At 39.4% G+C, this 24,362-nt stretch overlaps 1 protein-coding gene across 1 annotated transcript; it reads left to right on the top strand.

Moving 5' to 3' along the window:
* Positions 1–3,287: 3,287 nt before the first annotated feature.
* On the top strand, positions 3,288–22,759 carry LOC146324959 (6-phosphofructo-2-kinase/fructose-2,6-bisphosphatase 2-like). Its single transcript, XM_084720680.1, has 17 exons — positions 3,288–3,415; positions 4,446–4,628; positions 7,506–7,631; positions 8,034–8,130; positions 8,416–8,482; positions 9,185–9,259; positions 9,356–9,412; positions 9,517–9,641; positions 10,152–10,359; positions 10,997–11,143; positions 11,234–11,338; positions 11,464–11,593; positions 16,160–16,222; positions 16,313–16,377; positions 19,206–19,406; positions 21,921–21,978; positions 22,064–22,759. The coding sequence occupies exons 2-16, from the start codon at positions 4,538–4,540 to the stop codon at positions 21,972–21,974; spliced, it is 1,611 nt and encodes a 536-aa protein (XP_084576806.1). The 5' UTR covers positions 3,288–3,415; positions 4,446–4,537; the 3' UTR covers positions 21,975–21,978; positions 22,064–22,759.
* The last annotated feature ends 1,603 nt before the right edge of the window (positions 22,760–24,362 follow it).

Here is a 24,362-nt window from a genome sequence, read left to right as displayed (position 1 = left end):
GACTGAACTTTTTACAGATTTTTATCAGAGATATCTTGGTTCCAATTAAGGGAACTATTTTATACAATAATATGTGAACAGTCTGGGAAAGGCTCTTTTCTGTTTTAACATATCAGTGCTGCAGTGTACTGACAAGTTCCATAAAGAAATGTTTCTCTCACTTTGGTGTGAAACAACTTGACTGGCCTGTGCACAGAGTTCTGAAGTGAACCCCGTCCAACACCATTCGGATTAATTGGAACGCCGACTTCGAGCCAGGCCTTATTATAGCATCAGTGTCCAAACTCACTAATGCCCTTGTGGCTGAATATGAGCAAATTCCTGCAGTCGGGTTCCAAAATCTTGTAGAAAGCCTTCTCAGCAGAGTGGAGGCTGTCAGAGCAACATATTCATGCCCATGGTTTTGGAATGAAATGTTCACTAATCAGATGCGGGTTTGTGCGTGGGTGTCCACATACTTTTGGCCATACAGTGTCGACATATCTCCCCCTCTTCTCTTTCTCTCTCAGCCCAACCTGTCAAGTCAGATGACCACCTGCCCAGAGTCCTGCTTTGCTCTCCTTGAGGTGTCTGCCTGTTCAAAGAGGGGGTTTCTTTGCCACTGCTGCCAAGTGCTTGCTCATGGTGGGAAAAGTGCCCTGAGACAACTTCTGTCATAACTTGGCACTACACACACTAATCAGCCACAACATTAAAACCACTGACAGGTGAAGTGAATAACGCTGATCATCTTGTTACAGTGGCACCTGTCAGGGGGCGGGATACATAAATACATCCCTGCAATGGAAGAAGGTGGCCTGGTGTAGACAAGGACAGGACAAGATAAAACCTCGACAACATTAGATGATGGTTGCAGGTGGTTTTAATGTTGTCGCTGATCGGTAGAAATAAAACAGAATTGAAATTTTAACTAAAATTGAATTAAAACATAGTGAGACCAAGCTAAAACAAATGAATAAGCACATAAGAACTGCTGTCAAACCAACGCCCTTACCTCACCCCCACCTATGCAAACTTCCTTTCAAAATTCATTCCCTCCACTTGTCCGATCATGCCTGACCTAAAAGCATACACTAAGATCTGTTAACATCCTCCTCTACTTGGCAGCATCCCAGAATGGTGGAGGTTTTAGCACCATTTATTCTTGCTGCTGAGCATTTGAGACGCTAAATCCAAAAATGAAAGCACCCACTCCGCACAATGGTTTCCATCTACATGCAGTCATTTTTTCCACCATTTTTGACATTTCTATTCTAAATTATTTGATTTATTTTTTATTTTTGTGTCATTTCGTGCCGTGTCATTATTTGCGTGCCCAATGCTCATGGCTTTACATGACATCAAAATTACAGGTGCAGTGTTCCAACATTTCATCACATTTCCTTTCATTACAAAATTACAGGTCATTTTACAGCTTCTGTCTTCTTTCCTAAACTTGGCAAAAAAAAAAAAAAAAGAAAGTCTGCTAACGAAAAAAAAAAAAAAAAAAAAAGGTCCATTCCTGAAGCACAATTCAAGATTTTATAGTCATCCAATCCAAATAAATCATATAAATAGTATCAAATAAATAGTAAAATTGCATCCCTTATGTCCTCATAGACAGGACAGAAAAACAAAAAATAACCTTATTTTTAATTTCACCTCACTCACATAGCAAGTAATGCCTGTTCCCCTCTGAAGTGGCATTAAACCTGCCTATCTGTAGGGCTAATGGTAATGGTAAGTTCCTGAATGCAGCTGTGGACATATGGATCTTTATCTTTAATTTTAATCGCAATTCACATAATGTTCTGCATTACAGCTGTTGTTTATGAGACATAAGCTATAACACCAGTTTACTGCAGTGTTTTCCTTGTCATTGTGTGCATGATTCACAATGCATTGAGCAAAATGAGGAAGGTTATATTTACATTTCAGGTACTGAATTATAAGGAGAACCTCCTGTCCTGTAAATGTTCTGTAAAATGATAATAACTCGCCCTCTTCCTCTAATAGTATCTAAAAAAAACGCTGATTCTAGCACCATATGATGAACATAAACATGAACTCTTTAAATTTAGTGGCATTTTCCTTTAATGAACATGCGGCAGGATGCTGTCACGAGAGTCCCCCTGCGTCACAGCTGCTGACCACAGCGCCTCCTGCAGGCCTCATGATGGAAGAGCAAGAATCGTCAGCAGATCTGTCAAGGCAGCTGAAAATAACCAAAACACGACTGCCTTCAAAATAAAAGTATATAATCGGTTTTTAAATATAGTGCAAGCAGGGTGGGAGTGGAGGTATCTTTCAAACATTCAAAAGTCACATTAGTGATAGAAATAAACCTTTATAGCATCAGAAAACATGATAGATTTAAAACTAGTTGTTGGCTAGCACGTGGCCTTATGTTGAAAAACTTCATCAATTGATTTGGGAGCGACAGAAGAGTCCACTATTTGGGACTATTTGATTCACAGATTTTCCCATCAGCAATTAGAGTTCAGCTGTAGCTTTTCAATATTAAATATTTTAAATATTCAGTTATAGTTGTGAAGTGTTCCCATAGGCTTACACACATTAATAGACGCTTTGACATTTAGACTGGAGGAGCTGTGCATGAATTTTAAAAAAATTTTGCAAGCAAGAATTTTACATGTAATGTGCTCTTATTCTGTGGAATCGCTAGATCTTTATTTTTTAAAAAAAGGTTCAAACAAAGTATAACCTGCTATAGTTTTGTTTCAGAATGTCAAATTCAATGAACCTATTGAATGGCCTCCTATTGAATATAAGTATGGCTTCCTATTAGGCCTGCACAATTAATCGCAATATTATCAAAACTGAAAAATGGCAAAAAGGGCAATATCCAAATTGCAGAACCAGAACAAAATTGCAATTTTTTGAAAAAGGAAAAAAGGCTGAGAAAACAGCACAATAATGAGGTGCTGCATCGCTGCTGAGATGCCCTGGTCACTCCAGATTAAAGAAAACATGTTTGTTTGGTCCCCTACAAATGTGACATCATCACAGTTTTACGTTTTATGTGTCAGTAAAAATGTCATACAAAAATGATCATTCCTAATCATATTGCATTTTGCAATCACAATTTCAGTCTAACATAATCGCAATACTTGTTGTTTGTTTGTTTGTTTTTTGCCATTTGTGCAGCCATACTTCCTATTTGTAAATTTTCACTTATGGTTTTGGAATTTCACCATAATCAAGTAAAAATTATTCATGGAGGGTGCTGTGTTTACAGGTTTTATTTTGAAAAGCCCAGCCGGAAGCTCCACACAGTTGTGAACTACCGGGGAGGAGGCGGAGCTAAAACATCCGAGAAGAAGAAGGAGTCGGTGGGAGTTGTGTGAGCCAACTGATGGCAGCATCGTAACAAAGAAAAAAAAGACGAATTTCTCCAGGCACCTGCTGGTTTGTGGTAAGTTTACTGTATTATTTTTTAATCTGGACATTTCTTCGACGTTTTTGTCTTTTTAAAGGACTCTTATTTTCCCTATAAGCAGAAGTGATGAACTTTGCAGGCCAGCAGTGACCGTTGAGAGTCGGTGTAGCAGACAGCTCTGATGCAGTCTGTGACATTATGACACAATGATACAACTTCTGCTCTTATTACGACACAAATGTCCTCCTGGTACAAATACAGAACTTTATACTGTACTTTCACTTTACAGCTTTCAGGCAATTATATTTAACTAGCTTGGTTTTTGTGGTTTGTCTCCTAGCCAAGCATCACTCATTGCACCTTTAATAGGGTGAAGGCAGGAGGAGGCTGCATTTGGAGATCAATGAGTTTAGGCGCAACAACTGAAAGAATAATACAAGAACAACAGTGGCAGACCACTCTGACAGATTTTGGGGATTGTTAGTTGTTTTGTTTTCTTGTTTTTGACCCCTGGATAATAGGAAAACGTCTATAAAGTCTATAAAGAACTTTGATGACAGTGTTCATTGTTGATAATTTTCTTGATAAGTTGTTTGGTCTATAAAATGTAAGAAAAATGTGGGAAAATGTTAATTAGTGTTTCCCAAATGCCAAGGTGACATCCACAGATGTGTTGTTTTGTCCAAAACCCAAAGATATTCAGCGTACTTTCATAGAGAACTAAAGAAGCTAGAAAAGATTCATATTTTAAAACCTGAAATGAGAGAATTTTGACTTTTTCTTGCAGCACAAGAATAACTGACATATGATTTAAGCATTGGTGTGTTCATTGTGAGATTCTAAAATAGGCTATTGTAGTACTTCTGTCTGCCGTGACCTCCAAGATTTCAGTCAGTCTTTAGAATCCTTAAATGAATTACTGAATTATCACTTTACATTGGATCTGAGAATAATTTGTCATGTGAATGTTTTGTGTTCAAACTTTTCTGATCCATACCTGCTGCATCATCAGGTGACATGATAGTTATGATGATGATGTGATACAGCGATGTCCTGTCCTCAACAGAGAGATGCTGACCTCGTGTCCCCAGTGACCAAAGCTCACCGTCCCCAGACCGGCCGAGACAGGAAGACAGCAGGACGCAGAACAGACCTGTCATGGCTGCCAAACAGCAGAGACCTGCAGCTGCTGCAGACGGCTCAGCAGAGTCAAAGAGGACGGACCTCCGGACGAATGAGAAGAAGTGCTGTGAGTGGTTTGTTTTTCCCCTGCGTGTCCTGAAGGTGACATGTTGACTCATTATCTGACACACTAACCTGTTCTGTATTAATTATTGAACCCTTGCGACATTAAAGGGCGACTCCATCTGCGTTATTTTCTGAGTTTTCTGAATGGAAACTCCCACTCAGCCGTTTGCGAAAAGGCAGTGACGTAGGTTAGAGCGCTGATGCCCTTTCCTCCCCTGGCTCACCCTAGGAGCTTTATATTTGGCAACGTCATCATGCAGATACCTGTGTCAGGTTGCATGGGAAAATTACATTTTGGCTCTAAAATCATGCTTTGTACAGGTGCTGGAAATCCTTGAAGACCCTTGAATTTTGGTCTAGTGTTTTCGAGGTTGAAAGGTGCTTCAGTTTTAGATGAAGTGCTTGAAACTGTAATTACGTTAGTTTCATAATAAATCGCTACCTAGCTGAATAGTTTGCCTTTTAGATAAAGAAGTAAAATAAGTCACATATTGGTGCTGCCATGTTATATAGGAGTCTGCTTACAGTCAGGTGACACAATAATAATGTGATGAAGAAGTGAAATAATCATTTAAAATATTTGCTGCAATTGTAAGGTCCTGGAAAAGCTTGGAACTGCACCTTTATAATTCTTCCAAAAAACAAAAAATAAGGCATCCGCTCTAATATAATGTAGTAGCACTGTGTACATGGTTCTTTTAATCACATTTTCTACTCTGTTGGTCATGTGTAAAGAAAGCTGATAAGGTTTGCAGGCACTGATTGTTAAATGTCAACTTGGACACACCTTCTGTCATTATTAGTACAGCTTGTGTACAGTGTGTGGGTACATTTGTAAAAACAGGTAGTACTGTGCAGTACCTTCCTTTGAAGCATAGTAACGCTCTAATGAGCAAGGTCAACATTCAGCCAGTAAAACTGACACTGAACTCGGCTAACCTTTTAACTTCACAGTCAGACTTGGGGGAATCTCAGGAATGTAGGCTGGATCGAAAATGATGCCGTCATTTTGGACACAGAACTGGTCCTGCCTGCTGTCGTCTTAAACTCTGACATCTAGACATCTGTTCTAAGAATCTTGAGTCAAGTCTGGTCCTGCCAGGTCTTTGTTTCGACAGATTTGTTTTCCCTGAGCCGAAGATGGTCTTTCATGGACACTGAAAAATGCTGTTGGAATATTTTCCACTTCATATCCCAAACATGGTTATGGAGGATTAATAAACTGGGTTGCTAAGCAGCAGGACTTGGAGAAACATTAACCAGTAGTCGAGAGATGACGCTGGCGTGACGGAAATGTTAAACTAAAAAGTTAACCAGCTGCTACAGGGACACTGCAGGGGTGACATTGGATTATTTCCAATAACCCTCCCTCTCCCTGCTTTGTGTATGTACAACATACTGCATATCTGCCCGTTTATAGTATTTTAGGAGCAAGTTTAAAGCTGCAACGTGAACTATAGGGCCAGTATTTTACTTTAAAAATGTTTTAAAAAAAAATACATTATCAACAGACTGTGAAGAAGAAACAGGACATCATGTACCCAGGACTGGGTATCGAACTTTGTTATATTTATGGCACCAACTGAATTGCTTCAGTTCTGTTGATTATCAAAAAATGCCTTGTCATTTGAAGCAGTGAATTTGCTAACTTTACAACCTCTTTTAGCTTTTTTTTATTCTAATGAATAAACAAAATAAACTGTCAAAATGTCCAGAAAGGAAGTATTTTTACATTTATCGTCTGTGATGAACCATACACCTTGATAATTCAAGTTTCTCTCTTTTACCGACCTAAAACAAGCTTGTTCATGAAACACACTTCAAAGTTGACACAAGCAAAATCAAACTCACCAAAAGCAACCTGGTTTGGCTGAAATAAATCCTTCATTTACCATGTCAGATGTGAAAATATTCTGGCTGTTGCTGCCTCTGTGATGCCTGATCTCCCTCTTGCTCCTCTTTGCTTGATGTCCCTCCTCTCCCTGCCTGCCATCTTCATCACACCCGGAGTCAGCGTCCTTGTTGGATTTGCTGTAAATCACCTTGGTGCAGTATCCTCTGTAGTAAAGCAGACCTCCAGCTGACCGCCATTAGTCTGTGTTCGACCCCTGTGTGGCCGTGTTCACTGACATACTGGTGAGCCTGAATCTGTCGTCTGCGGGGTTTGCAGACACTCTTTCAGTGCTCTGAGCATCAGGTCCGGCTAGACTCGAACCAAATATGGGCCATTAACCACAAGGCTAACTAGGGCTAACAGCAGTTAGTAGATGAGCTAAAGACAGTTACAGCAGGTGACTTTTTTCCCCAGGAAGTTTGAGCCTCACATAGTTTGCCCAACATTGTCTTAGCTAGGCTTACTTTGGTGTTTCACCAATAGCTAATAGCTTGCTAGCTACTCAGTCCTGACCTCCAAAATCATCAGCGACCGCTCTGGGTCTCACATAATAAACACTAAATACACCTGGCAGTTTTGCTATGAATGTATCTTGACTGTAAGTGAAGTGTGCCAATATTAGACATTTCCCTTGTGAACAGTGTTTGTTTATTATGATTGGATGAACAACATTTCACATTCAAGTCAATCAGAGGCAGAGCAGGGTGGGTTATACTTTCAACATTCTGAGGGGGGAAAAAATTTAGAGCAGAGAGTAGAGTGAGCAGCAGTTTCTGGTTACTTTGATGCTGCCCCCTATTTGTTTGGAGTCACCTGTGCCCATATTTTGGTAAAGAATGATACAAGTAAACATGAAGATAAATGTTCATTACTTAACAGTTTGAGAAGAGGATGTAGGTCAGAAATTGTCCTTGTAAGCTTAACAACTAAAATCGTGTTTGTGTGTTTGTGTGTATGCCTGATTGTTGTGTGTGCAATCTGCAGCTTGGGCCTCCTACATGACCAATTCTCCAACTGTGATCGTGATGATTGGGTTGCCCGCCAGAGGGAAAACCTACATGTCGAAGAAGCTGACACGCTACCTCAACTGGATTGGAGTGCCAACAAAGGGTCGGTACAGTGCAGAGGCGTTAGATGTTTGAGTTTTGCATGCTGTAACCTTTGATCTGTGCACAGGAAACGAAACCAGTATGAGTCAGGTACGACTGCGAAATATCAGAGTGATTTTAAAGTGAAAGTATTCTTTGACGTGAATCGGCTGGACTGTAAAAGAGATCAGACTTAATTGAAAATCTTGTGCTTAAGGCTGTGTTGTGTTAATATGGTTATATTTATGTCAACATCCTTGACTGAATGTCTCTGTTTGTAGTCTGTTTAGGCTTATGTTATCATATAAATGGAACTAAGAACCAGGGGAACTGGTTTTGCCGAGGTCACCCCCTCCACACAGCACATGCTGTAATCCTGTTCATGGTCTTTGCATGTCTCTCTGTGTTCTCTCTCCTCTTGCAGTGTTTAACCTTGGAGTTTATAGGAGAGAAGCAGTGAAGTCATACAAGTCTTATGACTTCTTCAGACATGACAATAAAGAGGCAATGGAAATCAGAAAGTGAGTAAGGAAGTATCATTTGGTGTACACCATAGATAGACTCCTTTCCCACATCTGTCCCTCTGCATGTGTTACCAGGAGCTTTCTGTTGTGATTGATCAGCCCAATAAAAACACCTGTTTACTTTTCATGTAGGCTAGCCATGCAAATGCCTCTTTTGACTGTGTGGTTTTTTGTTTAACAAATGGGGCTACAATTATTCCAGGAGCACATTATGTATTGAAGATGCATTTAATAACTAACTGCTTTGATTTCCTGATTGATTTTCTCATTGTGTTTCCGCAGACGATGTGCCTTGGTGGCTCTGCAGGATGTCAAGGCCTATCTGAATGAGGAGGGAGGCCAGATTGCTGTAAGGATGCACAAAACTTTATCTGTATTTGCTGTTAAATATATTTCAGATCATTTAACTGGGGTTGTATGAGGTACTACATCCATAGTCAGTGTATTACCCGCAGTAGATGCCCACAGTTTGGGGAAGCAGCAGAAGCTAAGCTATGTACTGCTATGGACAGGGTCAGTAGCAAAAGGTATTTTAGCCACCTAAAAAAAAATCAATATCATAATATATTAAGTATATGCCTATATTTAGAAAATGGACAGCCTTTCTGACAGGAAAGCCTAGTGTTTTTTTACCTTGCAGAACAGGGGAGTAGCTGTCTCTTTTGGTTAGTTTCACACAAGTCACACAATAACACAAACAGACTAACAGATTGAAACAGCAGCAGAGCAGCAACTTCAGTGTTCTGTGACGTAAAATTACTGTTTTTGTCAAAGGATGCTTTCAGGAGAGTGATATTTGGCTCATACTATAACGCTGATTTCCCTTCAGAAAAGGCTGTCTGACTGCAAGATAGAGCAGCTAAAATATGTTTTGCTGCTGACCCTGTCTACAGCAGTACCTTGCTTAGCTTCTGTGCTGGTTCTTCTCTCTGCCTCTCCAAACTGAGACAGTGTCATCCAACATATATTGTAGGTAGTACACTGATTATCGATGAGTATCTCATTGCACTTGCAATTTGATTTATTCTGAATATCCTGTGTTGTCTGTCAGGTTTTTGATGCCACCAACACCACCAGAGAGAGGAGGGAACTCATCCTTAACTTTGCAAAAGATAATGCATACAAGGTGAGAGTTACATTGATGATTCAGTATTTTAGCTCTGATAATATATTTTCACACAAATTCTGAATTTCTAACAACTAATACCTTTGTATTTTTTAGGTGTTTTTTGTAGAATCAATATGCGACGATCCAGATGTCATTGCTACAAACATCCTGGTAAATGATGCATTTATGCCTTCAATCTTAATTATGAACAGACTCTTGTCTTTGAGCTGTTAGATGTCACAGTGAATCATGTCTACAAATGTTTCTTTACAAAGGATGTGAAGGTGTCCAGCCCAGATTACCCTGAGAGAGACAGAGAAAGTATCATGGAGGACTTTCTGAAGAGAATAGAGTGTTACAAAGTGACGTACCAACCTTTAGATCCGGACGCGCATGACAAGTAAGAGGACGTGTTGTTAAAGATACTACATTTCTTTTTTAAATTAGCACTTCTCAACTGTAACCTAATCAAAGGATCCGTCATTTAAGACTGTGTCGTCCCTGTGGAGTATTTTGATGTTGTGTTGGTAAGAACTTGTACTTGCAGCAACTGACCAGCAGGTGGAGACAGGAGCTAATTTTGAAATGCGGATGTTTATTATCTTGAATGGGTTTTGATTTGTGAAGCTGATATGTAGTAATTCAAGAGGTATTTTAGTCAGAAATTTATCTTGTGATTCCAGGAAAACTACTGATCCAGAGTGAAAAAACAAAAAAAAAATATAATCAAAATGAAACTGAGAGAAACAGTTTTCTAGTTTACTGACGTGTGTGTTTGATGAAATATCAGGATATTTAGACTACAGAGAAAGTACAAGATATCCTGTCCCTTCCCTTGAGTCACATATCTGCAATGTTTGTGTGATTGAATCTCTTTCTCTTTTGCTCTTTTTTTCGCCCTGACCCACAGGAATCTGTCCTTCATCCAGGTCATCAATGTGGGACGTCGTTTCTTGGTCAACAGGGTGCAGGACTACATCCAGAGTAAAATCGTGTACTACCTCATGAACATCCACGTCCACTCCCACTCCATCTACCTCTGTCGTCACGGAGAGAGCCATCACAACGAGGAGGGACGCATCGGAGGAGACTCTGAACTGTCAGAGAGAGGTAGACAGGTACATCAACAAATCACCTCACTCTTATATTTCTAAACTTAATAAAGAATGCAGCAAAAAGGCAGGAAGGAATATTTCAAAATGAACACATTAATGTTGAACACATTAAAATTTTTGTTTAATCAGTGAAAAAGAAGGAAGAAGAGGCAGGCCAGCTGTCTCCCTCTGTTTCAAGTTTAAATGCTGAGCTAAGCTGCTTGCTTCTGATTCATATTTAAAGAGAAATCTCTAATATATTTGCTGAGATAAATCATAAAATGACAATGATATGTCATCAGAGATTAAGGAAACATGTTAAGTTGAAATACTTGCTTCTCTGACAACAATGCTAAAGCTCTTTGAAATTTTCTGTTCCTGTCTGGAAAAAACTGTTTGCCTGTGTCACATTAATTAGAGTTAATAATTGAGAAATGAATGAAATGAGAAATGTTTGCAGAATGACTAAGTGTCTGTTTATGAGCGGTGGGAAATCATTGACAACCTTTTAGAAGGAGTAGATGTTTATTAACAGTTAAACTGAGCAAAATGTCAATGGAGTCTGGCCGTTATGAGAAGAACTACTTCAGTTCCTTCACAGATTAACTATCCGCTCTGTGTCAAGGTCACAGATCTCTGTGTTTTATGTTCTCTTTGTCAGTTTGCAGGAGCACTGAAGGGTTTTGTGGAGGAGCACCGTCTGACAGACCTGAAAGTTTGGACCAGCCAGCTGAGACGCACCATTCAGACGGCCGAGGAGCTGGGAGTTCCCTACGAGCAGTGGAAGATCCTGAATGAGATAGATGCTGTAGGTCCTCTGACTCGTCACGGAAGAGACAAACACACACAGTTAAGGGGTGTCGCATATTTTGAGTGTTTTTCTTACTTTGTGTTTCAGGGAGTGTGTGAAGAGATGACGTATAAGATGATTGAGGAAACCTACCCAGAGGAGTTTGCCATGAGGGACCAGGACAAGTACCATTACCGCTACCCTGGAGGAGAGGTAAACGCCCGTCTCTTTCCTCTGGAAGTGACCTCTGATTGAGTCAGTCGGCAGCCTGACGTGTACTCGCAGATAAACGTCATACTCTGTATCATTTGATTCATGAACCTTGTCTTTCTCTGTAGTCCTACCAGGACCTGGTTCAGCGGCTGGAGCCTGTCATCATGGAGCTGGAGCGACAGGGCAACGTCCTGGTCATCTGTCATCAGGCCGTCATGCGCTGCCTGCTCGCCTATTTCCTGGACAAGAGCGCAGGTTAATTACACAAACAGAAATATGAAACATGCCAAGACCGTGCCTTGTTTTATAAAGACATATACACTGTGAACCGTTGACTCACTTATAACAGCTGTTTTATTACTCGGTTATCTAAAACTTACATGATAATTTTACTCAAGGGATACTTATTTAACGGTGCTTTAACAAAACAGTTTAGTGAAGTAATTCCAGGCCGTATTGTTCCCCCGAGTGCTGAACAATAGTGTCAAGTTGAAGCTAAAGTAAATGTGAGGGGGCTGTTGAAAACACACTGGAGAGATATTCAATACCGCCTTAAGACCAATCAGGTTTAAACCTTAATGAGACAGAAAAGCTGAGTGATTTGAGAGCATATTGCTGTTGTATCACACCAGCTGTTACGCCTGTCAACAAATCTGGATACTCATTTGCCCGACTGGGAAAGTGATAAAAAACAGTCAAACTATTTGGATAATCTCTTAGTTGTTAATGTAATCTTTCATGAAAAAATGGCTGAAAATGCTGCTTTCAGTCTCTCAAATAAAGAGATTTCCCTTTTTTCTTATATCAGACTGGATATCTTTTGGTTTTAGACATCAAAACAAGACATTTAAAGACATCACCTTCCTTACATTTTATGGGCATCGCAGCCCCAGATCAAACGTGACAGTTGGCTTTAGTCTTTGTTGTTATTTGCTTACCTCTGATAAATAAATAAAATTTGTACAGGAGCAAGTAAAAATTGCCTTAGGGCAAGTAGATTTCTGACCCACTTGCCCGACCAGAACCACTGAACACTGAACCCTCATGTCGGTATTCAGATGGGAGACCAGTTGTGAGCATGGTTTATACAGAAGTCATGTTAAATCAAGCAAATGTTTTATTTTCTCATGTAATATTCATTGGTAGTGCAATTGCAATAATATGAAATATGTTCCCACATGGTCATACTGTACTTTTCATCTTTCGCTTTCTTAACTAAATTAAGTTTGATTTACTGAACTCCACCACTACCACTCCTTTAATTGGGGGATACTGGACAAACTATTTAAAATAAATACAAAGTAAATCCTTTTAATGTTACTACTATATTAGAATATTATTATAGCATGTATATTAATATTATATTATAAGGATTTAAGGATATTAAAATTGAGTATTTGTGTATAAATGTACTAAGATAAAAGTAAGAAGTATTATTCAATGTTATCGCATTACATTTTAGAAATTATTTTTTCCCAAATCATGAGAGGAATATTCAGATAGAAGAAATATCTGTTTCCATCACTTCCATCACTTGTGCTTTCCTGAATAACATATTTGGATTTTAGTGCGTCTCTAATCAATTGTCAGTACTCATGGGTCGGATAACAGCCACCTTCAAACTCAGCCTTCATTTTGGTCTCAGCTACACACCTTTAAAGTTTTGTGACTGTGTTTTACAGTTTTGGTTGTGTTGACAAAATCTGTCCTCAGACAGACAGACAGATTTATAAACATCTGGCAAAGTACTCAAAAACACTTCTGTAGAAATTCCTGCAACCATAGCCGTCTCCAGGACCACAGTTTGCCATGATGATACCCACACACACACACACACACACACACACACACACACACACACACACACACACACACAAAGGTGAAAACAATACCAGCCACATTCAGTCCCAGCTGGTAATAAAATGCTGCACTACAGTTAGCAGATGTAAAAAAAAAAACTGTTGGCAAAGTGCAGCTTGAGTGGGTGAGAAACGTTTTCAAAACACTCCTTTAATTACAAAACAAGTCGAAGGACTCTGTTTTTGTTGGTATGTGGAGAGTATCGCATGCAACGTCACAACATTTAGGCTTTTCTGTGACCTTGAAATGTGCTTTTTCGCTTGGCCTTTTTCACAGCGGCCATTTTGACACAAAATGTTCAGTAAACACAGGTGTTACCAGTGATACTAATTATGGTGCCATTCCTCTCAGGTCAGTCAGGGTGCTGCTACTGTGCATGTTGGTTCATTGGAAAGGCTCTGCTACACTAAATGGAATGGGGCCTTAATTCATTTCATTAATTAAAAGTGTTTGCTTGCTTTTTTTAATGTCTTAAAAACTGTTGTGAAAAAGGTTGATTCATCTGCCATTGTTGTACTCTGGATTTTCAATGGTGCAAGTAGCAGGGCAGAGAAAACAACTTCACCAAAATAGAGTTTGTATTTTGAAAAAAAAAAAAAGAAGTGAAAATAAGAACAGACCTAATAGACTGTTAGCTGCACAAGACCCATCCAATATGGATATCTTTAACTCATGCACCAGTACAGTAACATCTGACCAACAGTTTGGTGCTTTTGTGCAAATCAAAGTTGGATATGATAAGATTATTTACAGGCGTCATTGCAACCGTGTTCCAAATATCCTTAATTCATGTAACAGGATTAGACACAGTTTCTGGTGAGTAGCTTCTTAAGGAGTCTTAGTTTGGCCTAAGCTCAAGGCCAGTGCAAAGACCTGTTCAAAATAGACCCTCACAGCAATTAGTTCTCTAACTGCAGTCGAGATTTACCTGTGGTCGGTTAAAATGATCTGGGTCAACATTATGTGACAGGATAGAATCATGGCTGTAACTGTTGCACACTTATTTATTTCAGAAAAACTTGCCACGACAAGGGGACACCAAAGCCAAGAATTTCCACGTTGAAAACACAGTGACTTAAATTATCCAAGTTACATGATTGATCATGAGGACAGTATGACCTAAAACATTTGGCCAGACACAAACAGAAAACTACTGCGGAATACAAAGAGACTTGGTTACAGATTAATCAAAGTAGAACTAAAATTCCCCGGCTTAAACTTGTTTGAAAGATCATTAACTTTAAGGCAGTAAAATACCCCTAAATATGCACTGAATTATGTCTGTTTATCTGTAGATCTGATGAAGCCTTTTGGATGTACTTTGTGAGTGCTGACGTTCTCTACAAGTAGGGTTGTTCTGATACAGATATCTGTATCAGAAATGCCTTTGATACAGCCTAAAATGCTTCATCTGGTATTTGAGAGTGGGCAAGTCTATCCACCAATTTGACACCAAGTGATTTATTAGCCTGGAAACAGGAACCTGTTAATTCCCCTGTTACATTTTTTTAGCCTGAGCCAGGCAGTACAACAATGATTGCAACCATATCCATACAAGGTTAGCTTGTAAATGCACTGGTATTGGATCAGTACTCTGTATCAGCCAATATGCAGTCTGGGGATTGTACACTAATGGTATCATAGCACCACTATAAAAAGGATAAAACCTAAAGTAGCAACAGTGCTGTATATCATAATATCTCAGAGGTGTAAATTCAGCTCTTTTAATGTGGATTTCCAGTCAGTGTTGATGGTAAATATAATCCACTGAAGCGATAAATTCCTCAGCCTGTTATGTTGACCAAGAAAGCTGACTTCTCCTGCTCGTGGAGCCGTGCTGGCATTGCCTACCTGTGCTAGGATGCATTGCGGGTGAGCCTCTGATGCCCATGTTGCTCCACAACTCTAGCCTGTAGGTATTACTTTGTTGGCCAGAACATAGCGTTAGGTGACAAAATACTCATCTAGCACGCTCCTTGTCTACCCAGAAGTGGACACTACAAATCCAAGTTGAAATGGTTTGTAGTTCTTCGTCACTGCAACATCACTGAATGCAGGAAGGACAACAGATTTTGCAGCAGGAAAACTTTGCTTTTTCTGTCTGATCCGATAGTCTTTATGCAGAATATAATATACAGATCATAGAGTTTAAACAAAAACACACATTTTTGCAATAATTTCCCAAAAGAAGTTAACACTTGTGACAAAGATAAGTAATGGGGGCAGAATATTTTACAGATTAACAATAAACTTTATTGTCCAAAATGATATCAGGGCAACGATACAGTAAACTTTACAGATATTTTTATTAGATATAAATAATTGTAAATAAAAAACACAAATAGGGAAAAGATATGTAAATACTAAACCTGACTTAAGAAAAGGGATCAACCATACATAAAATACGGGTTGTAAAGCTAACAAATAAAAATGATCTGCATTATGTTCTGTTTAAAAAAAACAAAAGGCCACTATTGGGCCGGTAATATTTGTTGGACTATTTTGGACCTCAGTGTAACAGTGTTTACATTTAAATCCATAAAATAAAGGTGTGGGAATGGGCTTGAAGCAGAAAAAACAAACAAACTTGAGTCATAACTGGGTGGTTAGAGTGGAAAACACTGCTCAAAAACAAATCCATAATTAGGCACTGGGAGGGTTTCGTCAGGCAGAAGAGGAAGTGGGCACTGCTGTAGTCTAAACCGCAGCTGAACCCACCAGTGTGGGTGCAGCTCTGACTGGTGTTTAATCCCAGTGCATCCCACTGTGAGACATGTCTCAACTCAGCAACCATGCACTGTACATTTTATAAAGCACAATATGAGTTTTACTGCCGCTCATACTGGGTGATATGCCAAACATGAGGGAAACATCCACTCACATTCAGGAGTAAAAACAAACATGATGGGGTAAAACCGCAGCAGAGAAAGTCTGACGTGTGTTTTATTCTTACTGGCACAGATGATCTCCCCTACATGAAGTGTCCCCTGCACACTGTCCTGAAACTGACCCCTGTGGCGTATGGTAAGTCACTTTACTGTTCATAAACCAACAGAACCTCACTTTTTCCTTTGTTGGGTCGTGACGTATTTTCCTCCTGTCTCCCTCCTCCAGGTTGTAAAGTGGACATATTTGACTTGAAGGTGGAGGCTGTCAACACTCACAGGGACAGACCATTAGTAAGTTTCTGACCTTTTCTCTATTTTCTATCGTAAACATGCTGTCAGTTTTCTCTGTCAGTAGTTGTATCCAAGCACCTTCAAGGATCATGTTAAAGGGATAGTCTGGATCATTTGAAGTCGATTGTTAGTGTATTACCTTCAGTAGATGACGGTCGACCTGCCACCAGTTTGGAGTAGAGAGAGGAGTATCGGCACGGGAGCAAAGCAATGTACTGTGGACGGGATTAAAAAAGGTCCACCTTAAAAAAAATCAGTATCAGTTTAAGAGTACACTATATTTATAATATCTTCACAGCTTTACCTCACCATAAGACAGTCTTTTCCAGCTGAAAACCACTATTATGTAAGCCAAGTGTCAACCAAACTCCATGCACGAAATCAGTCATTTTACCTCGCAAAACATGGGAACTGCTGCTCTAATGCTGCCTTGATTTGTTCATTTTTTGGTGTTATTGTGTGACTTTGTTGAATCTGAAGTATCCCTTTAAAACACTGAAGTCACACAATAGCACAATCTAACAGAGAGAGGACGCAGCAGACTCCCATGTTCTGTGAGGTAAAATTACTGATTTTGCCTATGGAGTCTGGTCAGTGAAGAGAGCAACATTTGACTTACATAAAGGCAGTTTAAAGTCAGAAAAGGCTGTCTGATGGCGAGGTAAAACAGAGAAAATATTCTAAATATAGCATACACTGAAACTGATGTTGATTGTTTTTAAGTTAACTTTTTTTAGGTGACTATCCATCGCTTTGTTTCTTTCCTGGTATTCGTGCTGCTTCTCCAAACTGGTGGCACACTGACTGGAATTTACTGCAGATAATACACTGACTATGGAAAAGTATTTCACACAAACCCACATCAAATAATCCAAACTATCCCTTTGACCCCTACAGTCATGACTGGACAAACTGCTCTGACCAGGGCTATTTCTGAAAATTCAAACCAAAATTACACGCTGTTGTTTCAGCTTTCAAGAGCCAAATTTCCAGTCTTCTGGCAGAAGTCACAACTAAAACTCTGTGAACACACAGAGAGAAATATTCATACTCATTCTTTTGGTCAGATATGTTAAGGACACATTTGTATTTTATGGTATTTAATAAAATCCTACTGTTAGCACCTTTAATGTTATGTTGGGGACTTTTTTGGCCCTTTACAAGATATATTCTGGCACATAACCCTTCAGTATTATAGGTGCTGGAAAGCAGATTTTATTTCCTTCTGACAGAGCCAAGCTAGCTGGGTTCCCCTTGTTTACAATCTTTTAGTGAAGACAAGTGGCTGCTACTGAAGTGATATCTATCTTCTCATTTAACTCTTGGCAGGAAAGCAAATAAGGGTAGTTTCAAAAATTTCCAACTTCCTTATCACCTGTTTGCACCAGATGATGACATGGGAATGGATTTTCACTCTTGTCTCATCCCGCTACCTCAAAATTGCTCCCGTCCCACTTCCTGACCTCCCATGCCCTTCCTGTCAATCCGCAGTCCTCACATGTCATGCACTGATCAAATTGTTTTAATCTGCCCGCCAGATAAGACGAGAGAATGAAAAAGAATTACAAAAGACAACTGAACGACTAACATTGTGTTTAAAGTAAAGAAAATATTTTTTATTCTTATTAGCAGTGCATATTTTTATATAAAAACTGACCTAATGGTATTACGATTCCCATGCCACCTGCCCCTGTTTACTTTTTTCTCTGTCCCAGTCCTGTGACGAAGCACAGTGGAATTAACTCACATTCCACAGGAATCCCACAGGAATCCTGAAAATATGTTTCTAAAAAAAGCCTGTAGTTTGCACAATGTTACCTTCTATCTGTTCCATCCAGGAGGATGGAAAGGAACAGCACAATTTCTCATCAAATCCCTAGCAGCTATCATTGTGTGCAAATATTGTTCAGGGCTCTATTTGTGGCACCTGTAAAATCATGAATTCCATCATCATCATTGCCAGAAAAGTAACCAATGATTAGTTTACTGTGCTCATTTGAAAAGAAACCAGGTTAAAATGAAAAGAACATAAGAACAGGGAAATAAAATGATGCCTTTGGTGTGAATAAAGAGAATGATCAAATTGAGCACACAAATTCGGCTGGTAGCCCGACTTCAGTGGTCTTTTATGGAGAGACATGAATGAACAGATTGACATCATTGTCACTATGTTTTTATTATTATGCCACTGCTACCAGCAGCACCAAAGTGAGAAGTGTTTTTTCCAGTTGACTCTTTATACAGTTGTCAGACCAGATGTCAATTAAACATCTGGTCACCACCTGTCCCCATGTGCTCCCGCAGCTCATTTTGTTTTGGTGTGTTGTTTTTCCGTCTTCCAGTGCTGATTATATCCTGTCTTAATTTTCTGTAATTGGTCTTAAACGCCAAACCATCCAAAAAATGTTTTCACCCAAGAAACAAACCGAACCATTGCTCAGTTTGATCTGGACTGAGACCACCTCTTTTCACGAGGTAACGAGGTACGTGTGAAAACGCCCTTAATTTCCTAATCAGACAGGTCTATATCAGTACCTTGTTGTGCCAATGATTGCAGAGTGTTGAAACCTAGACAGAGTGGGTGTTACCACAAAACCACATTTACTGAGGAACCTCTGGAGAAATGGGGTGATAAATATCCTGTCTGCTCAAACCAACATGACAATGAGCTTTATATTTACGTCTGTTTGTCTCAGGAGTTGTTTTTCTGTCTCTTGTTTTATCCCGACACACAGTGACTTCAGAGATACAGTGAAGTTGTTTAATTAGAATAACACGAGAAAAACATGTTAATCAGCCCACCTTCACTCTTCTTCTTCGCTGACCAGAATAAAGTCAGAACAGATGTTGTGCCGCCAGCTTTCCACCGCAGAAACAGCTTCACCCCGCTGTCCAGCCAAGACCAGATTAAACGACCTCGTCTGTACAGCGTGGGCAACCCTCCAAACACCCGCATTTCCCAGGCCCCCACTCTACCCAGCATGCAGTTCTCTGAGGCGTCTGAGGGAGCAGAGCTGCTACAAAGTGAGGTCAGTGTTGTGAATATTCCAAAATATAATGGTTTAAGGATGTTTTACATGGTGAAAAAAGTGAGTAGGGAAAAAGAGTAATACCAGATTACTTTAGTTAAAGCTACTACAATGAGTTTTTAACTAGTTGTGAAATAGTTAACAAGACCATAAACCAGAAGATCGGCTATTTTTATATTGTTATTCTTAATGCCAGCCACAGAGTCAGATTCTCCTTGATGCCAGATGAAATGTGGTTATATTTACATTTTCCCAGACAAAGTTACTGTGAGTAGTACGTTAGCCAGTTTAAAAGAAGCAGGAAGAATGTTTTCTTTGGATAATTTTGTGGTTATTACAGCGGGAGAACTACCGCACACAGGGGCCTCAACAAAACAAAAAAAATGTGAAAGTTTCTTATTGTAGCTTCAAAATTGACCAAAGAATGTATCCATACAAAATAAAAGTAAACACATCAATAAATATTAAGAGTGTAAAAAGAAAACTAAAGCCCTTCCTTCAACCTCAACCCTGTTGGTTAAAAGAAGGAGAAACCTTTTTACTTTTTCATTTAACACTAATCAGATGACTAAATTAATTAAAGCATAATTCATCTTACTCTTCTGTTTATCGTTCACTTTAACATTTAGTCCCATGAGTTCACATTTCTCTGCTCCCCAGAGCAAATGAGAAAACACTGTGTCCAAATAGCTGAACTGAAAACGCTCTTTCAATCGTTGCTACCTGATAGAAAATGACACTTGCCTGTGTTTGGGTTCAGATTTGTGGTGATTTGCGTTCAAGTTGTGACTCTTTGAACCGTCCAGACATGTTAAAGATCCTGTGCGGTAAATCATCCCCTCTGCTGAACTATCATTATCACAGTTAACTGTGACTGACACAGCTGTTTCAGACATGCACATGAAGACGCACAGTCCGTGCACCACCAGACCTTCTACCTTGCGCTTGGCATTTATTTATTCCCTATTGCTTAATGTTGTACTTTCTGCAACTTCTATCACCAAGATCTTTCATTCCTGTTTATTTAGTAAATACTAAACTCATTGAGGGCGGCACGGTGGTGCAGTGGTTAGCACTACCGCCTCATAGCAAAGAAGGTCCTGCGTTCGATCCCCCGGCTTGCCAGGGCGGGGCCTTTCTGTGCGGAGTTTGCATGTTCTCCCCGTGTCTGCGTGGGTTCTCTCCGGGTTCTCCGGCTTCCTCCCACAGTCCAAAGACATGCATGCTAGGTTAATTGGTGACTCTAAAATTGCAAGTAGGTGTGAATGTGAGTGTGAGTGGTTGTCTGTCTATGTGTCAGCCATGCGATGAACTGGCGACTTGTCCAGGGTGAACCCCGCCTCTCGCCCAATGTCAGCTGGGATACCTGTAAAGCTGGACCTTTAAATCTGTGCAAGGGAAATAAAGGAGCTAAAAAATCTGGAAAATAAAAATAGAAGAGTAAAATAAATCAAGTTTAGTTTATTTTATCATCTGTTGGAGATTAAGTATGAAGCTTTATCCTTTTATAATCTTTTTTTTTTTACTAACTGTGTTGTTAATTGAAGTATGTTTCTATATTTTGGACTCATCTTAACCTTGACTCAACCTTTTTCTGCTGTTTGTTTGTTTCGGTGCTCTGTATAGTGTACTGTATAATCAGATGTGTTAGTCCTGAGCAATAAATGCCAGACACAAAAGCAATAAATGCCAAACATGAAAGCCCATAATGATACTCATAAACAGCCTACAAAATCCCTTGATAAGAGAGTGTGCTAAAATTGACACATAAACAGCCAATTGTTTACCAGGTGTGGCACCATCAACATGTAACACAACAATAGAAACTGTGAGGAGTGATAAAAGGAGTGGAGACCCCCTCCAGCGAACAATAACGTTTTTAAGCTTGTTAACATGTCCATGTGGTGTTTTTCAAGTGTTACAAGACACACCGGGGGCGAAACAAGCAGTAAACACCACGTTTGAGCAATTCTTGTCTTGAAACTGCAGAGAGTAAGGCTAGTCTCAAAAAAAAACCCAAACAGATTCAGTCAGGCTGGGTATATGACATCATAAACCTAAGGAGCCAATACCGTTAATCAGGTTGGGGGAGGGGGGACATATATATCATTAGCAGCGATGCCCAGCCCACAGGAGAAGCCAGATGTTGATAGTTACTGCGATTAGTTAGCAAAACAGAGGAGAATATATATAGAGCTATATGTAAGCCATTCTAAGAAGGAAGCATTCAAACAAAAATGCCTTTCACAAGCAGCTTGGATGTGAAGAGACAAATCTCACAGTTTTTCCTAATGATATTTGTCTGCGTTGTTGCCCACAAAGTGACCTTTATTAAATTTGCTGTACTTCAAAGACTGGAAGGAGACAGAAAGGGAGCGTTTTACTCCGGCTGGTTAGCTCAGATTTTAATATTAGTGCAAGTTAAGTCCATGCCAGTCACAACATACTCCCCATTCCTTTTTTGGTTCGGTGTTTTCTTTAATGCCGTCTGCTTTCTCTCCCTGCTTCGTGCAGGACCCTGTGAACGGCTTCAGCGCAGCGGACACAGACGACTTTGTTCAGAGCTGAAGAGGTATTTTTTCAGCCTTTTCAGCGTACATGTCACACAGGACATTGGTGCTCTCTCCCTCACATATCTCTTTTGCTGTTTATCTCAGGTTTTTCTCCACATGGATATACCACCAGTTCTGAGGGCCAGCAGTAAAATCCAAACCAGCTTCACATATTACATTCTTAAACACCAGATCTGATTAAACCGTGTGTGAGTGTCATCTCTTCGGTTTCTCTTCGGTTTTGGCTTGCATGAGTGTATATGACCAATGTTTTTGCACAACAGCCTTCAAATCTAGGCTGTGTTTCGCCTCAGATCGATAAAGGACTGTAGTAGAGAAAACCCCTCCATAAGCTCATAGTACACTCCACATACTGTAGCCTGCAGGCATATGATGCTGTATTAGATGTAGAACATGTTGATTGTGAATTTGTATACCTCATTTAAAGCTCATGCCTTCAGTTTTAACATAAGACTGTGCCTCCCTTGAAGGAATGCTATTTTTTCAGATTTTCTCTTAAACTTATTTAAACATTCCCAGGTAATATGCATCCATCCTGCCTTGGGTGGTCTGACAAGATGTAGTAATAATTCTATTTTGAAGGGTAATTTAAAGCAAATTGTAACTTAACTTGCAATGGGCAGACACAAGCTGTAAAAAGTAATTAAAATGTTTTGTCTAGCCCTATAAAAAAAAAAGTGCAGCAGCTACTGAGCTTGTCTCCTGTGACGGTTATCCCCTTCTTCCTCGTTTCAGTGATTCTAACCTGTGTTTTGCCTTCAACTCAAATAACAGCTTTAATATATTCATCTGCCTACTGTGATCACATAAAGCTGATATTATTTGAAATCCACAAAACTGATGCAACTATTTTAAACACAAAGTGCTCAAGTGTTCAACAGCAGTGGATGTTTTGTTGAGTTTTAATGCATTTTAGTTTCTTCATAAGGAAAAGCTGATAAAACACAAATACTGTATGTAGAAATACTGCCTAGTTATCCAAATGGGACCGAATTACAGAAACTTCCGAACTTGCAGATCCTATCTTAACTGTTTGGTAACCATGGTTATTTGGATTAGGACTTTAATCAGGAAAGAAGCCATTACAGATCAACAGTTCCTGAGTCAGTGTTTCTATCTATAACTGAAGAAAAGAAAAGCGTGTATAATACAAGCATCCTAACTTCTCAAAAGTTTGAATTAACTCTGTTAAGCTGTTGCAAACTTACTAAATAGCTAGTTGGTTTCGCTTAGTGAGATGAGAAAAGACACACTGGTTGCTAGGTAACAGACACAAAAGTTGAAAAACAATTTCGGATTAAGTATTTAGGATTTCCTAACCTGAGATTAGATAGGATTTCTAACACTGAGAATAGGAGATAGAAAGTTTCTGTAATACGGGCCATGGATAACATCCATTCACATGACTTTGATTTTAATGTCAGGAATAAATCAAATGTTGGAAAAAAAAAAGTGCCTTTTAGACAAGGACTGCAAGGCTGTGACAATAATCATGAGTATTTAAAATATTTTAGCATATATATGATATGCAAGTTTGTGTTTCACCTTAATTGAAGGGTTAGAAACATTTTTTGATGTCTTAAAATGAGCTTTAATGTCATTGCACACTGTGCTGTACGTTTCATTTAATAAAGTTAATTTTAATGCATTTTTTTTCATTGTCTTTAGTTTTTTTCCAGCGTTAAAAGAGATAGTTTGGATTATTTAAATTGGGGTTGTATGAAGTATTAATTGATAGCTAGTGCATTACATACAGTAGATTGTAGTTGGCGTTCCTCTAGTTTATAGAAGCAGCTGGAGTTCAGGTGGAGGAAGCCAAGTAATGTACTGTTGTGGATCGAGTCAGCAGACAAATGTATTTTAGCCACCTAAAAAAATTAATATCAGCGTAAGTGTACACTATATTTGGAATATTTTCATGGTTTTACCTTTTCATCAGACAGCCTTTTCTGGCAGAAAAATATAGAATTATATCAGCCAAATGTTGTTCAACCAGACTCCATTAGAGAAATCAGTCATTTTAGCTTGCAGAACACAGGATTTGCTGTTCTACCGCTGCCTCGATTGGATAGTTTGTTTCTGCCTTTTTAAAATGCAAAGTCGCACAATCACGCTGACTAACAGATGGAGGCAGTAGTTCTCCAGTGTTGTGCGAAAAATTCAAATTACATTTTTTCCTGAAGGAGTCTGGTTGCTTTGGAGAGAGCAAAATCTGGCTCACATAACAAGAGATTTCCTGTTAGAGAAGGCATTGCTTAGCTTCCTCCACCAGCACTCCTGCTGCTTCTCCTATCTGGGGTGTATCAAGAGCCAGCTACTGTAGGTAAAACACTGACTAGTACCTTATATAACCCCACTTCAAAAAACTAAAACCCTCCCTTTG

This window comes from Lutjanus erythropterus, chromosome 6, assembly GCF_056507025.1.
Source record: "Lutjanus erythropterus isolate fLutEry1 chromosome 6, fLutEry1.hap2, whole genome shotgun sequence".
NCBI classification, from domain to species: Eukaryota; Metazoa; Chordata; class Actinopteri; order Lutjaniformes; family Lutjanidae; genus Lutjanus; species Lutjanus erythropterus.
Note: the sequence above shows the minus strand (reverse complement) of the source record. Positions and strands in the feature narration are given on the sequence as shown.

What these genes read in the sequence shown, in the direction of transcription:
- LOC146324959 (XM_084720680.1), top strand. Translation starts at nt 4,538, where the DNA reads ATGGCTGCCAAACAGCAGAGACCTGCAGCTGCTGCAGACGGCTCAGCA. An exon ending in CAAAAGATAATGCATACAAG is followed by an intron (nt 9,260 to 9,355) that starts GTGAGAGTTACA and finishes TGTATTTTTTAG; the next exon opens with GTGTTTTTTGTAGAATCAAT. An exon ending in TGTCAGAGAGAGGTAGACAG is followed by an intron (nt 10,360 to 10,996) that starts GTACATCAACAA and finishes TCTCTTTGTCAG; the next exon opens with TTTGCAGGAGCACTGAAGGG.